Source organism: Zeus faber (genome assembly GCF_960531495.2).
Source record: "Zeus faber genome assembly, chromosome: 14".
Lineage (NCBI taxonomy): Eukaryota > Metazoa > Chordata > Actinopteri > Zeiformes > Zeidae > Zeus > Zeus faber.
In genome coordinates, this window is record NC_137200.1 from 12,295,644 (window position 1) to 12,309,182 (window position 13,539).

Sequence of the window (13,539 nt, forward strand, 5' to 3'; positions counted from 1 at the left end):
AAAAAGGAAGTGGGGGGGAAGAACTGACAAGATCGGACCGAACTCTAAAACGTACCACCCTGATTCAAAAAAAAATGTGATACTTGGTTTAGAAATCAACATATCAAATGCTTCGGACTTCCACTTTCTTTTGAGTGTAACACGTTTTTACCCGGACAAATTGAAAATATGATTTTTTTTTTTTTTCCCCGTCACACGCTTATAGATTTCAACCAATTTACGAGTCTAAAAGTGCCCTCAAACGTCGCACACGCGGGGAGGGTTCGCCGCCGTCGCCCGGCGATCTTTGCGTTTTGATTGGCAATGACGTCATCAACAGTGCGACTTGCGTCTACGTAAGGGGGCGGAGCCCACAGCCGGGGCCCTCTCTCGACCGGCACGTCTGTACGTGTGGACTTGTGAAACGTCATCAGTCGCAGCCCAAGTGCCGTTCCGATCCGAAGGCCGCGTCAACGCGAAGTCCAGCCCCAGTGCCCGGATGTGGACTTGCTCCGCCCATTTAATGGAGGACGCGTCGGCGGTGACTTGGGACAGCCAAGTATCCCAGAATGCATTTCGCGCCGGGCGGCGGCAATGGCATTGGCCCCCGGGGAGTCTGCGCTCCCGAGTCGAACTTGCCAAGTCTGTTCCTATCTTTTACATGATTTGAAAATGCATTTTCACTCCTCTAGCTTTGTGATGTTTCGTGTTTTATTACATGATTATTTTGGTTATTTCAACAGGTTCCGGCGTGGGACGTTTCGGCTAGATGTGTTACTTAATGATTAGCGTTCGTAGTGAACGTACGACTTCAAGATTCAAGATTTTTATTTGTCACATACATATACATACTTTCATACATATATGCAGTGAAATGTAATATGACTTTGAAATGACAAAGCCTTAATGACTTTGTACTCATTCGGCATTGAACACACAATTATACCAAGAGCGGAATAATTTAACGTACACAAAATAATACAATAACAGCTTCAGCTTCTTCTCTTTTTAAATTAGAACAAATAAACTAAAAAAAAAACATGCAGAAATTGCTCAAACAAAAATATATTCTTTAAACTTGTACGACATAATACAACAGGTCTACAGTATTGTATACTGAAATTATAATACACAGTAATACAATTAAACAGGGATGACAGTGAACTAAACAAGACAATAAATCAGCTAAAGGTCAATTACTTCTATTTTTAACTATATTTGAAAACATTACATCACAAAAGAAAGGAAATACAAATCCCATATCAACATAACATTTAAAAGGTCGGAAAAGTTTCAAATCAAACAGTCATGTTGTTCGCGGTCGTCGGCAAAGTGCTACTCTAACCCAAATAGTCCAAAACGTACGGCACACTTTAAAACACAAACTACCTCGAAGGACTCTCAAACCTATTTGCGATATCCCGCTGCAACTAGTGGTTGGGAGCTATGTTGCATTCATTTTAGTGTATTGTGGCGAGCTTGCGCCGCGAAACGAACGAATTCGGTTATTTTATAACCACCGCCTCCGCCCCATGCACCGGTTTATATGTGGGGTTTTTTTTTTTTTTAATTCCACACATCAACAAGTCATGTTTTCATCCTATACACCACCCGACCAGCGGGGACAACTCCCATTTATTCTAAACCGACAACAATAACACGTGGAACTCCAAAGGCCGTAACCTGCTACGCCGGCCAACGTCAGGGCCCTGTCCGAGTCAACAACAAGGCATAGTAGACTGAGAGGTGTTAAGACAGGGATGTTTGGGACCCCTCATTTATTTAATTTAATAATCAGAATTATAGTCTATTATTTAGTGGCTACGATTTATTTAAACGTCCGCAGTATGTTTTGTCATGGAAATTTCGATTCTCACTTAGGAAAAAAAAAAACCCAAAAAAAACGATATTTCTACTGCGCATGTAGCTCCGCCCCGGTGAAATATTCCCGGCAATGAGCGCCGACCTCCGGGAAGAGCGAAAACTCTCTGCTCGTCCGCCGTCTCTCGGCTCCACGCAGTCGGGTTAATCGAACGAGCTCGACGTACCGAGCGGAGATAGCGAATCGATCGATTCATTGATCGGCAGTATCGTCTGCGATAGCAGCTCGTTCTGCTCCACAGGTAGGCGATGGACTTTTTCTAATGTATTTTTTTTTTTCCTTCACATTAAAATTTCGATTAAAATAAAAAGGATGGAAACATTTTAAATGGGCCAACATCCTTTATATTGTGTCTCCCGTTCTCCCGTCATTGTACAAAAGGAAGTTGTTTTTTTTTATTCTAAATAAAGTGGTATTATTGTCGTTTTAACAGGAAGGTAGTCACGTCTGTTGCCATGTGAAATAGCTGAACCACCAGTGAGAATTGCCACTTTAAGGATAGTATTAATTACTAATATAATCTAACTCTTATACTTATATTAGAATATTAATATAACGTTATAATATCATTGAAGTATTAAGTGATATGATATTATGTAGGTGGGTTCTACAGCCTGAAGTGGTGTTACACAGTCTTTCATGTCCTATACACTCAAGGTGCTCGGTCTGTTTACGAGAAGCACGGAGAGGGAATTGCCCATTTATTGCGGTGAATTCGTTTTATTCTTATTTTAATTGCCAGTGATAAAGCAATTGAACGCCTGTGACACATGCCACACTTATTTGTTGCGTTGCGTAAACTCACTTTGCTTTCTGTCAAATAAAAAAAAAAACAACAGAACATTTCAGATTGGCAATGTGTGACGTCACCATGGAGCAAATCTCTCCAGCCCCCCCTACCCTGCACCACTCAACTCTCAAGGTCGGTATGGTTTAACATCCCATTCTTTTATTTGTGTTTTATTTATTTATTTTGTTCCTCTCTATTGAGGAGCGTTTCTGTGAACTGCAATTTATACCCTGATTCTTTATTCATCTGATTAATCAAGCCAAAGTAACACTTGGGCGTACAGGCTTACATGACAGCGGCAGCAGTGTTTCAATCACACTGTATTCTCTGAGTCCGTCCCCTTGGCAACCGGCCCTGACAAGAGGAGATCTCTGGGACCTTCAGGGGCCTTGTGCTTGTGAAAAATTGCATTTCTGCCTTGACAAAGGTCAATGTTGTCATTCTCACGTGGATCCGTCATGCCATCCAAACCCTGCCACGATTCGGTAACAGATCCGGGCAGATCCAGTTTGTTTTTTTTCGGAGCCAGAAAACACGGGTTTGAGAGGCGCTTGATAATTCTTTTTCCGCCCACGCTGTAATGAAGCTCAGCAGCGTCGGGCGCCTCGGGGCGAGGTTGAAGTGGCGCTGCGAAACGGGAAGGACCATATTTGGCGTCCTTTTAGTGGCTTGCAGCCAGACCTGGCACAGGGAAACAGCCCTCCCTTTGACTCACGCTGATGGACGGGGCCAAGAAAAGAAGGGAGGGGAAAAAAAAAAAGGTGTGGCCCATATTTTGGCCTCCACACATTCTTGTCTTAACTTTAGAGTGTTGCGAAAACCTTGAGCCTGCTTTCTTTGTTTTTTATTTTTTTATTATTATTTCCCGTAAATGATTCACAATGCCTTTGGTCAGGGTTTGTCAATTTCATTCAGTACATACAGTACTTATCAGGTTATGCAACAGGTGCTCATTGGTCGTGGTTTTGTCTTTTGAATTAATTAAAACTGATTGTTTTCCTTTGTGTTTCCACAGCGGCAGGCAGCTTTTGACATGTTTGACGATCCCACGTCCCTGCTGGTGGGATTTTACCGCCATGCCGAGGAGGATCAGTCACTCCAGGAGGTGCCCTCTGGGCTGGATTATGTTCTGGAAGGTATGTGACGTTTATGATAAATGATGATGTTTGGTCTAAACAACAACTGAACTCTTGACCGTGTCTGCTGCTTTTATGCATTGACTTGCCACCACATGATTGGCTGATTAGATCTTTTTTTTATCAGTGAGCTGGTGTACACGCACGCACGCACGCACACGCACACGCAGACACACACACAGACACACACAGACTTTTTAGGTTCCTTTATTTTCAGTAAGTCATGTCCCAACAGCAGAAACTTGATTATGAAGGAACCAATAAATAACAAAAATAGAGACAAACCACAGGAAATTCATAGGTCAATAATGAATAGTATGAGTATAAACATATTCAGAAAGAGAGAGAATTACTTCTTCATTGACAGACCCCCCCCACTGTTATGAATGAATGGAAGATGTGAAAAACCGAAAATATTTTCTTTTGCGCCATATTGATAGTATTTCAGTTCGTTTTGGGTACCCTTATTATAGTTTTTCAAGAAAAGTCATAAGCTTATGTTTTATTTTAATAAGAAAAATCGGACCCCCCACATACACACATTGTAACTTGTGTGCACTGACCACCTCTTTGTGTGTTCTGTTCCAAGACGTGGGGCCTTGCTCCGTGCCCCTGCTGACCCCCTGCAGCAAGGCGGTGATGAGTCAGGCCTTGAAAGACAGCTTCAGAGGTTTCAACAAAGTCCAGCGCTGCTTCAGCATCTCAGACAGTGAGTCAAACTTCATCCAGCATTATTAATGTTTTCCCTCGCCTAATTTGTAGCAATGTAATAGTACAGAATTGTATTTTTCCTTTCCATAGGCTACAGGGAGGTTTGTGTACTAACAAACCTATTAAAGTTGTAGGTATCCTGTTGAAGAAATAAATAGCACACCTATCTCTCAATGTATCTATGAACCTAGAACAAATAGTCACCAGTACCGTAGTTACACCAATAGTTGCGCAACAAAAATTAATTAGCTAGAGGATTAGGATTTGACTTTTATTTTGTTTAATGTTCTCTTCTTGCTTTTGAAGATTGTTGAAACACTACCCACTGTTTTTTTTTTAATCAGATTTCTTCTGGTCTCTCTCCATTTAACCTGCAGCTGTTGAGGCTGGTCAATACATGTTGTTTTCCCATTATGATGCAGCTGACTGCAGTGACCATAGTAATCCTACTATTCGCTCTCTCTTGACAGGAAAATATGAAAATTAACATAAAAAAAGGCATTTGTGGAAAATAATCTTCCCTTTTTTGTTACACAGAATTAACGGTTTTGAAATCTATAGCTCACTGATTGTTTATTTTATCCACAAATGCTGAATTTTCTCCCAGGGATTAATAAAGTGCTATCTTGAAATGCGATTTTGTATAATCTAATTGTGGGTTAAGACCACTCGTATTTTCGTTCGTTAAATAAGTTAGTCGCTTGTACCACAAAGAACCTTGACAACTTGCAAGCTGCTGAAATTATAACAGCAGCCCTGCTATGTAAAATGGAGTCATAATTTGAGTTACATTTTCTTTATGACACTATCATGGTAGACGTTAGAAGAATTTCTCCCTTGTTCTTACTGGCTGCGGTTTCATACCTCTATGAAAGTTCTCTCAAATTTGTAGGTTTAGTTAACATAATTTCTATAAATATTTGTTTCTGAAAAAGTGTCACATAGGGATTTAATGGTCTTGACATACAGCATATACCGTACACTCTGTTGGTTGCTTTGTGACTCATTTAAAATCGTTAATGGCTTGTTATTCAAAGACAACCTTTTCTGTAGCGCAGGCTACAGCGCAGCGTAGGATATTCAAAACCTTGAAACATGGTTAACTGGAGTTTTCTTTCACAGACGTGCGGAGGTGGACCAAGCAGCACGTGCTGCAGTGGCTGCACTGGGCCGCCAGCGAGTTCAGCCTGGACAACGTCAACTACTTCAAGTTCGACATGAGCGGCCAGGAACTCTGCACCCTGGGGAAGGAGAACTTCCTGCAGCTGGCGCCCGACTTTGTTGGCGACATCCTGTGGGAGCACCTGGATCAGATGATGAGAGGTACGAGGCGAAGATTTCTGAAAGAAACAATATTTCGCTATAAGCAGATTTTTTTTTTTTTTTAACTATTTTAATGGGAAGGCAATAACAACCAAAAAGCAGGTATTAACCTTTTCACACTGCCATTCCTCTACCTCCAGAGTTCCAGGAGAAGGAGGACGCGTTCAATAACTTGACCAGTGTCGTCCCCTCCGTGATTTGCACCTCCGGCGAGAACGCAGCTCCGTTTGGTAAAGTTTTCACATCCGAAGACAAATGCAAAATTGAACTCTCAAACCATGTCTAACATTGCATTTCTTTTTTTTTTAACAAAAGGCTTTGGTATGGAAGACTACCACTGTGCCGCGCAGGTGCCCACAAGCCGCGGCAGCCTCCTCAGACAGCTGTTTGAGATCCCCGACAAGACTCCCCTGATGATACAGAACCAGAAGTACCCAACCCTCCCCGAACCCACACTGGACACGCGCTACATCGCGGGAAGCAACAGCTACTCCAGCGGCGCCGCCTCAGAAGCCTGTGAGCGGGGACTTATTATTTTGAAACGTCAAAGCAGATACAGATCACAAGAAGTTGCTTGATTGGTACTTGATTCAAGTCGAGGAGCTCTATGTTGGCACAGAAAAAACTTTGAGGTAACATTTTTCTATGTTTTGCAGTTTCGTTTAAAGACCAAAGTTCACTGGAAAGCATGGACAGCTTGGACGGGCTGCGTTCGTGGGGTAGTCAGTCCTCCCTGGCGGACACTCAGAGGGTCCCGTCCATGGAGAGCTTTGACGAGGAGTACGTTGTGCCACAGCTCGGTGTCAGCAAGACGAGCCTGTCCTTCAAGGATTATATCCTGGAGCAGAATGAGCCAGTTGAGCTAGGGAAGCCTGTGGTACCAGCAGCCGTCCTGGCCAGGTTCACTGGTAAGTTCGAAGAGGTAGTGTTTTCATCTTCTGAAAAGAAAAGGGGGAATCTGAAATGTTAAAGATGGTAACGGTGACCACTGTGCTAAGACACGGTGTCAGCAGGACTGGCTGAACAAGATTCACCAGTCCGACTTTCTGCTTCACGTCATAATGGGATTATTTCATGGACGGCCTGTTGGAGCATGCATTGAATACCAAGAAATATAAGTGCACAAATAAAGTATTTGCCTGTGAAAAACATGACAGAAAAAGATGAAGTAGCTAAAACAATTTATAAAATAAATTGTGGAGGAAGTTCCCCCCCCCCCCCCCCCATCTCCTTATTCTCTTTGAATGCACATAGATGACACATTTTTGCCCCGGTTTATAACATTTGATGTGATTTTATGTACATTATTTGATATTCTATCTATCTATCTATCTATCTATCTATCTATCTATCTATCTATCTATCTATCTATCTATCTATCTATCTATCTATCTATCTATCTGTTTATTTAAATACTTAAATAATTATTATTCATTACTACCTTTACAGGTAACAGCAGCTTAAAAGCAATTAAGTAATTGAAGTTAATTTCATCCAATTTCATCGGCTTTATCCTTCTGAATAAAATGCATGTATTAAAGTAAGGCAACCGTTTAAATGGAATGTTTGTGTGTGTGTATGTGTGTGTAACTGTATAACTGAGCCGATGCTATACTTAATGTGCAGGCAGTGGACCTATACAACTTTGGCAATTCCTGCTGGAGCTCCTGACTGATAAAAGCTGCCAACATATTATCAGCTGGACCAGAGACGGCTGGGAGTTTAAACTTAACGACCCTGATGAGGTGAGTGTCCCACAGCATTCCTCACAGTCATAACTCGGTCTTCTTGTAGAGACTTACTTTGTGGGTCCAAGGGGGCCAAGGTTATTATTGTGGTTTAAAAAAAAAAAAAAAAAAAAAAATTGTTAAAATAAAAATGAAACTTGAAAGCTTTCATCGTAACTGAAACCAGATGTAGTTACGAGACCTGCATTTTGCCCAAAATCTACCAGGAAAAAGGAAAAAAAAATGTTCTGTTAATAAACTGAGCAAAAAAACATAAATACAAACCAAAATATCTTTCTGAAATAAAATAATGAGAATAGAATAGAAAAAAACCCCCCAAAGAAAAACATAATTAGGTTATAGCGTGATTCACACCACATCGGCACATTCCAACAGTCAGATCATCCCCCTTGTGGCCGCCAGGTGAACTGCATCCGGGTTTGGCGTCACAATAAAAAAATGGGAGAGCTCCTTTTAAAGAGATTTATTGATATATAGTGAGGGGGGGGGGTGTTACCAAAATAACCCCAAATAAGTGATCGCTATTTTTCAAAACGCTAACTGGGGCGAAATCTTCCCGACCAGGTGGCGCATCGCTGGGGTCTGAGGAAGAACAAGCCCAAGATGAACTACGAGAAGCTGAGCCGCGGCCTGCGCTACTACTACGACAAGAACATCATCCACAAGACGTCGGGCAAGCGCTACGTCTACCGCTTCGTCTGCGACCTGGAGAAGCTGCTGGGCTACTCCTCCGAGGAGCTCCACTTTGTGCTCGGGGTCCGACCGGACACGGAGGACTGAGTCGGGCGAGCCGCCCCGAGCCCCGTCGGGCCTCGTTTCATTTGCTTGCGGCGAAAGCTTTGGTCACTGGTTGAAACGCCGCCCTTTTTGGGGGTTTCACGCCGCGGAGGAGGATAATGTCAGAGCTGCTGTTTTTGATGTGGCGGACAGACAAAGGTACAAACCAGGTACACTATTTTGAACCGTTTCTCGTATACGGAGGAACTTGTGTGGTGGGAGGTACTTGCGGTTGGGGGGGGGGGTTAATTTCATCCTTTTTTCACGCCCTGTTTTTGATTTTGTGAAACGAATCGATCAACCGGGCCGATTCATACCTCTGCTCTCCGAGAATTTGGGCGATTTTGGGACCAGGTGGCGGGTCCGTAGCGTTCTGCGGCCGTAGAAGTGCTTGGATGTACGAGAGGAGGAGAGCTTTAATTGCGGCGGCGATCACCAGTCTTCGTCCTTTTAAAAAAATGAAAAATAATAAAATGTATTCCCCCTCCCGCCCCGGTTGTACCGCGCAAGGCAGCGTCGGGCCTCGTCGGATCGGGCAGGGCGGCGAGAAATGGAGAAAGCGCCACGTTATGTCTTTTGCCGTTGCGTACAGCCTCAGAGCGCTTTGGAAGAAGGTGATCATCGGTGCTTGTGATGCTTTTAAAAACGCTTCTGCGGTGCCACAGTTTTTTTTTTGTTTTTTTTTCTTTGGTTTTTTTGTTTTTTGTTTTTTTTCCTCCTCACAACAAAGAAAACCAGATCTTAGACCGCCCGTCTGGTTTGGACCGGTGGAAGGAAATGACGCGTTCAGGCAGGAGGTTGCATTCTAACAATGCTGGTCAGATTTAGGGATGCGAGGAAACAAACCAGCTTTTGTTTTTCGATTTTTTTATTTTACTGTATAAAACCAAACGCCTCCCAGCGGGATTGTACTGGGACATAATGCTTTTGTGAATAAGCCTAAACAACCCACTAAAATAGCATGTAATTTCACTGTACTAATGTTAGCTGTGGGACACAAAAAAAAACATGAGTCAGAATCCATCCATCCAGCTCTCACAGGGAAAGGGGTTACTTTGGAATTACCTTGTTTTTATGCTTGTGTTATTTTTCTGACGTCGTTCAATAATGATTAAGGACATTAATTGTGGCTACTAGAAAGTGGCTGGATGTTGAAAACTGAATATGTCCGTGCATATAAGGTAATACAAAATTATATTATGTCACTTATGTACCAAGTTTTTACTGTAAATGCAAAGTATGATATTGCCTGTCCGTATATATTGTTTTTAGACGTGCTACAATGTGTGACATCCCCCTTCTTTGGGATGAAATGAAATTAAGTGGTTTGTTTAATGTTCCTCTTGTTTATTTTTTACTGTACGCTATCGCTGCTGTATTCTCGGGGTGTCACCCTTTTTAAAAGCGCTCAATCTGAGTGAGCTGGACAACTTGCAAGGTGGCTTTGATTGTTCTGTAGTCTCCATGGACACTGATTCCATTCGTTTTTGCTGTCTTTTTTGTTGTTGTCATAAATGCTTTTGGAATATCTCAAGATGAGAGATTTCCCTGGACAGTTGTCAGAGCTAAAGCAAAACCGCTTCATGGTCGTGAAATAAAATATATTTTTACAACATATTGTGTTTGTCTACCTATTCTTAAAGTACATTTTTTTGGAAAAATATCTGAAGTAACACCGAAATCCACTACAAATGTCTTACATTATTACATGGATGTCATCGTATTGTTGTCTTAAAAATGTATAATTGAATATCACCTAAGTGACGTGTTCACTGGCAAATCACAGGCAGCGTGTTAAAAAAGCAGATAGTTCATTTATTTTGCTTTTAGAATACATGTCCAAGTGCTAATAATCAGACCTTCACAGCAGATCTGCTAGTGACAGTCAACGCAAATTATGACTCATACATGTTCTGATCACCACACACATGCACGACCTCCAACATCCACGCTGTGTGTGTGTGTCAAAGATGTTTCAACAATATTTTTTGTAAGAGGTGTTTTCTCAGGAGACAATGACAGATTTGTTATTTACTGTCATTTGTTATCAATTGTTTTCATGTCAGAAGCGTAATACTTGAATTTTGCTGTAATAACACTGCACTGCCAGAATCTAGTAATAACATCAGAATAACTTGTACCTGCTTGCTCATTGTTTTTATCTCGTATTATACCCCTCCCTTAGTATCGTATAAATTTTTATTCATCTGTACATGTACAGTGCGTCCACCTTTTATTTATGTTTTATTTGGTTAATACAAATATCCATACTAACAACCATACTGCCACGTAGTCCCAGCTATTGCATTTTAACTTAAATATAGAATCAATTTTCTGTACATTCTGTGTATTTTATATATTTGTATCATGACGGATTCCTTGTATGTGGACATGTACTTTGATCCTGATGTTTTATGAATCTCTTTTGGTATCCTCAGAACAGGCGAGCCTGTAAATGTCCAAATAATGAATCTCTTGTCTGGGCAGAAATCGATTCAAATCGCGTTTGAAACTGACAAATTTGCATATGCTTTCATAAAAGAGGTGTTTTATTTTGTTTTTATTATATTGGGCCCCGTACTGTTCTAATGACGGCCTTTGAAAATGCCAAAATGTTTTTTTTCTTTTTTTTTTTTTACCTCAAAGAATCACACAACTGGAATTCAGGAATAAGGATCCTGAAATCGAACACATCCTCTGTCTGATGTCGGTATATCTTTGGTATAAACCAATCCAAAAAACGTCCGACACCTGCCCGGCTGAAAACTAAGCCTAATCCCCCCCCCCCCACAATGAGAACCACTGAGACCAAGAGCTCATGTCTGACTGTAAAAATGTGAAAAATAATAATAATAATTATTATATATATATATATATATATATATATATAATAAAAATAAAGTACATATATTCTTATTTTTGTGAGTATACCTAAGGTGTACCTTTTGATACTGTCATTACTGTAAGTGTACTTTTAAAAAGTATATTGAAACATTAACCCAACTTAAATTGTCCCTTATACAGTTTATACTATACTTGATGAAAGTGTGTTATTTTGGTCGCCAATTTTTTACAATTACATTATAAAATATATCATTATATATTGATTCAAGATTCAAGATTCAAGAGGTTTATTCGTCACATACATATACATACTTTCATACGTATATGCAGTGAAATGTTGTATTGTGGTGTATTATTGTACAATGTATAAAATATACTTTCATAAGTATAGTCCAGATAACACACTCAAATATATATATATTTTCCCTGAGGATCCGTCCTTCTTTAATCGATTTTTAATCGACTGTGCGTGCACTCCCGTCCTCCCTCTCTTCCACGTGTTCCGAAAAACCAGACTGCGGGGGGGGGGGGCGGGGGGGGGGGGGGGGGGGGCTTCCGCGCATGCGTGTGTTCAAGTGACGCCTGCGGCACGCCGCGTCGAACGGCGAACGTGCGGGAGGACGCGGCGTGAGCGGGGGCCGCGGGGCGCGCTGCCGCTCGGTACACTCTCAAACCCGGGGGCCATACCGATTCGTCCCCCTTTTCTTTTTCTCCCTTTTTAGTTCACCTTCCGTAAATAATAGCAATATTCAGGAGAAGGAAAGAGGAGAGGAACCGCTGCCGGGGGAGGTAAGGTTCCGGGCGCGCATCGTCAGGCGACACGCACGGAATGACCGGTCTTTTCGAAATTCGTGTCAGGAAAGACGTCCGCGGAATATTGCCGACACGGCGACTCGACTGTCTTAAAGCGACCTCAGAAATAAAAATTAAAAAAACAGTCACGATAATCATATCACGATTTGGGTTAAATGACCAGTCGGGGAGACGAAACTGATGTTCAATCTGATCCAAACGCGATGGCAGTGTTAAGCAGAAAGATGTGACTCGTCGAATTATGTGACTCTCAATAGATGGGGTTTAATTTATTTGTGTTGTTTTTGTTGAGTGTGATGTCATAGTGCATTGGATTGTTATTATTATTCTTATTAATTATGAAACGTCCTTATTGCGGGGGAGCTACAGACAATAGTCACAGCATCGCACAGGCCACGCATTGTGCTGTGACACTGGAAGCTCGGGCCCTAATCCCCAGGCTGCTTACCCAGTTAGAATGAACATTTGCGTCTTGTAACGCACCAACCGCGGAACGTCGACGAAAATGAAATAAATGTAATTAGAACGTCTCGTTCCAAAGTGTTACAGAACATGCATACGCTTGGAAAATGGAAATTGACTTCGGAGTGTGGCATCTCAATGTTAACGTCGTTCCCTATTATGCATACAACAGTTTGAAATTAAAAAAGGCAATCCAATGTGGAATTGAATTTTGATTCCCCCAAATTGAATGATATTACAGTACTATACTGTGTATACTGATATACTGTACTGTATATTCTTCCATGCCCTGGTGGATCATGGCTGCAGGATCATGGCTGCAGCCCCTCCCTGCCACTCCCATCCACCACTCCTGCTGATTCTGATGCTCTTTATGTGTTGGTTGGGTGGTGCACAGACCTGACCTAATCCAATCCTAATCTTGTCTTCAAAGCTGACTTTACAGTGCATTTTGATTCACTCAAAGACCAATTTTTGTTCACTCAAAGACAAAATAATGCTGAAAGATGGTGTGCTGTAGGTTTGCTATCTTTCAGCGCTTTAAAATGTTGGCTCCAATTATGTATAACTATTCATAGCACAGCCTCGCTGAACGCTTTGCTATTGAGAAACTCTGTTGCTGCTTCTCCCTTGCATAAATGCAGTCAAAACTGTTTTTGGGAGGAAAAAAAATCAAGCGGCGCAACTTCCTGTTTCTATTATTTTAGCACAGATGTCTGGAAAACCTGAAAAGCTGGTAAAATGCAGAGTTAACCATGTTCTTTCGGTATAGACTGTTGGACGATATTGTGAGTTACTGCACAGTGAGAAGCTGCAGCTGAGCGGTAAGTTTCTCAACAGTAAATCGTTCAGCGAGGTCGTGCTATGAACAGTTATAAAGGATGGGAACCAACATTTTAATAAGGCCTGGGTTGAAAAATGGAAAAATGTATCCTTAAACTACTGCTCACTATTATATTCAGGCCATTTTCAGCCACTTTGGGTGAAATGGAAAGAGTGAACAGTAAATTGAGCATTTGTATTAATTAAAAAAAAAATGTTTTCACCAGGAGTCTCGTCACGTTATGGAGTCTC

The 13,539-nt window shown here is 41.6% G+C and overlaps 1 protein-coding gene across 2 annotated transcripts; it reads left to right on the forward strand.

Moving 5' to 3' along the window:
- The first annotated feature begins 1,107 nt into the window (after positions 1–1,107).
- Positions 1,108–9,961, forward strand: ets2 (v-ets avian erythroblastosis virus E26 oncogene homolog 2). Of its 2 annotated transcripts, XM_080013287.1 has the most exons (10): positions 1,108–2,102; positions 2,701–2,783; positions 3,667–3,787; positions 4,377–4,496; positions 5,621–5,821; positions 5,962–6,051; positions 6,137–6,337; positions 6,478–6,729; positions 7,448–7,566; positions 8,134–9,961. In XM_080013287.1, exons 2-10 carry the CDS (start codon positions 2,718–2,720, stop codon positions 8,347–8,349), a joined length of 1,386 nt encoding a protein of 461 aa, XP_079869413.1. In that variant the 5' UTR covers positions 1,108–2,102; positions 2,701–2,717; the 3' UTR covers positions 8,350–9,961. The 2 variants fall into 2 exon arrangements, with proteins under 2 accessions (XP_079869413.1, XP_079869414.1); XM_080013288.1 differs by lacking the exons at positions 1,108–2,102; positions 2,701–2,783 and adding an exon at positions 3,507–3,541.
- The last annotated feature ends 3,578 nt before the right edge of the window (positions 9,962–13,539 follow it).

Coding starts and splice junctions, on each gene's coding strand:
- ets2 (XM_080013287.1), top strand. CDS start 2,718: ATGTGTGACGTCACCATGGAGCAAATCTCTCCAGCCCCCCCTACCCTG. Junction 3,788..4,376: donor GCTGGATTATGTTCTGGAAG/GTATGTGACGTT, acceptor TTCTGTTCCAAG/ACGTGGGGCCTTGCTCCGTG. Junction 7,567..8,133: donor AACTTAACGACCCTGATGAG/GTGAGTGTCCCA, acceptor CTTCCCGACCAG/GTGGCGCATCGCTGGGGTCT.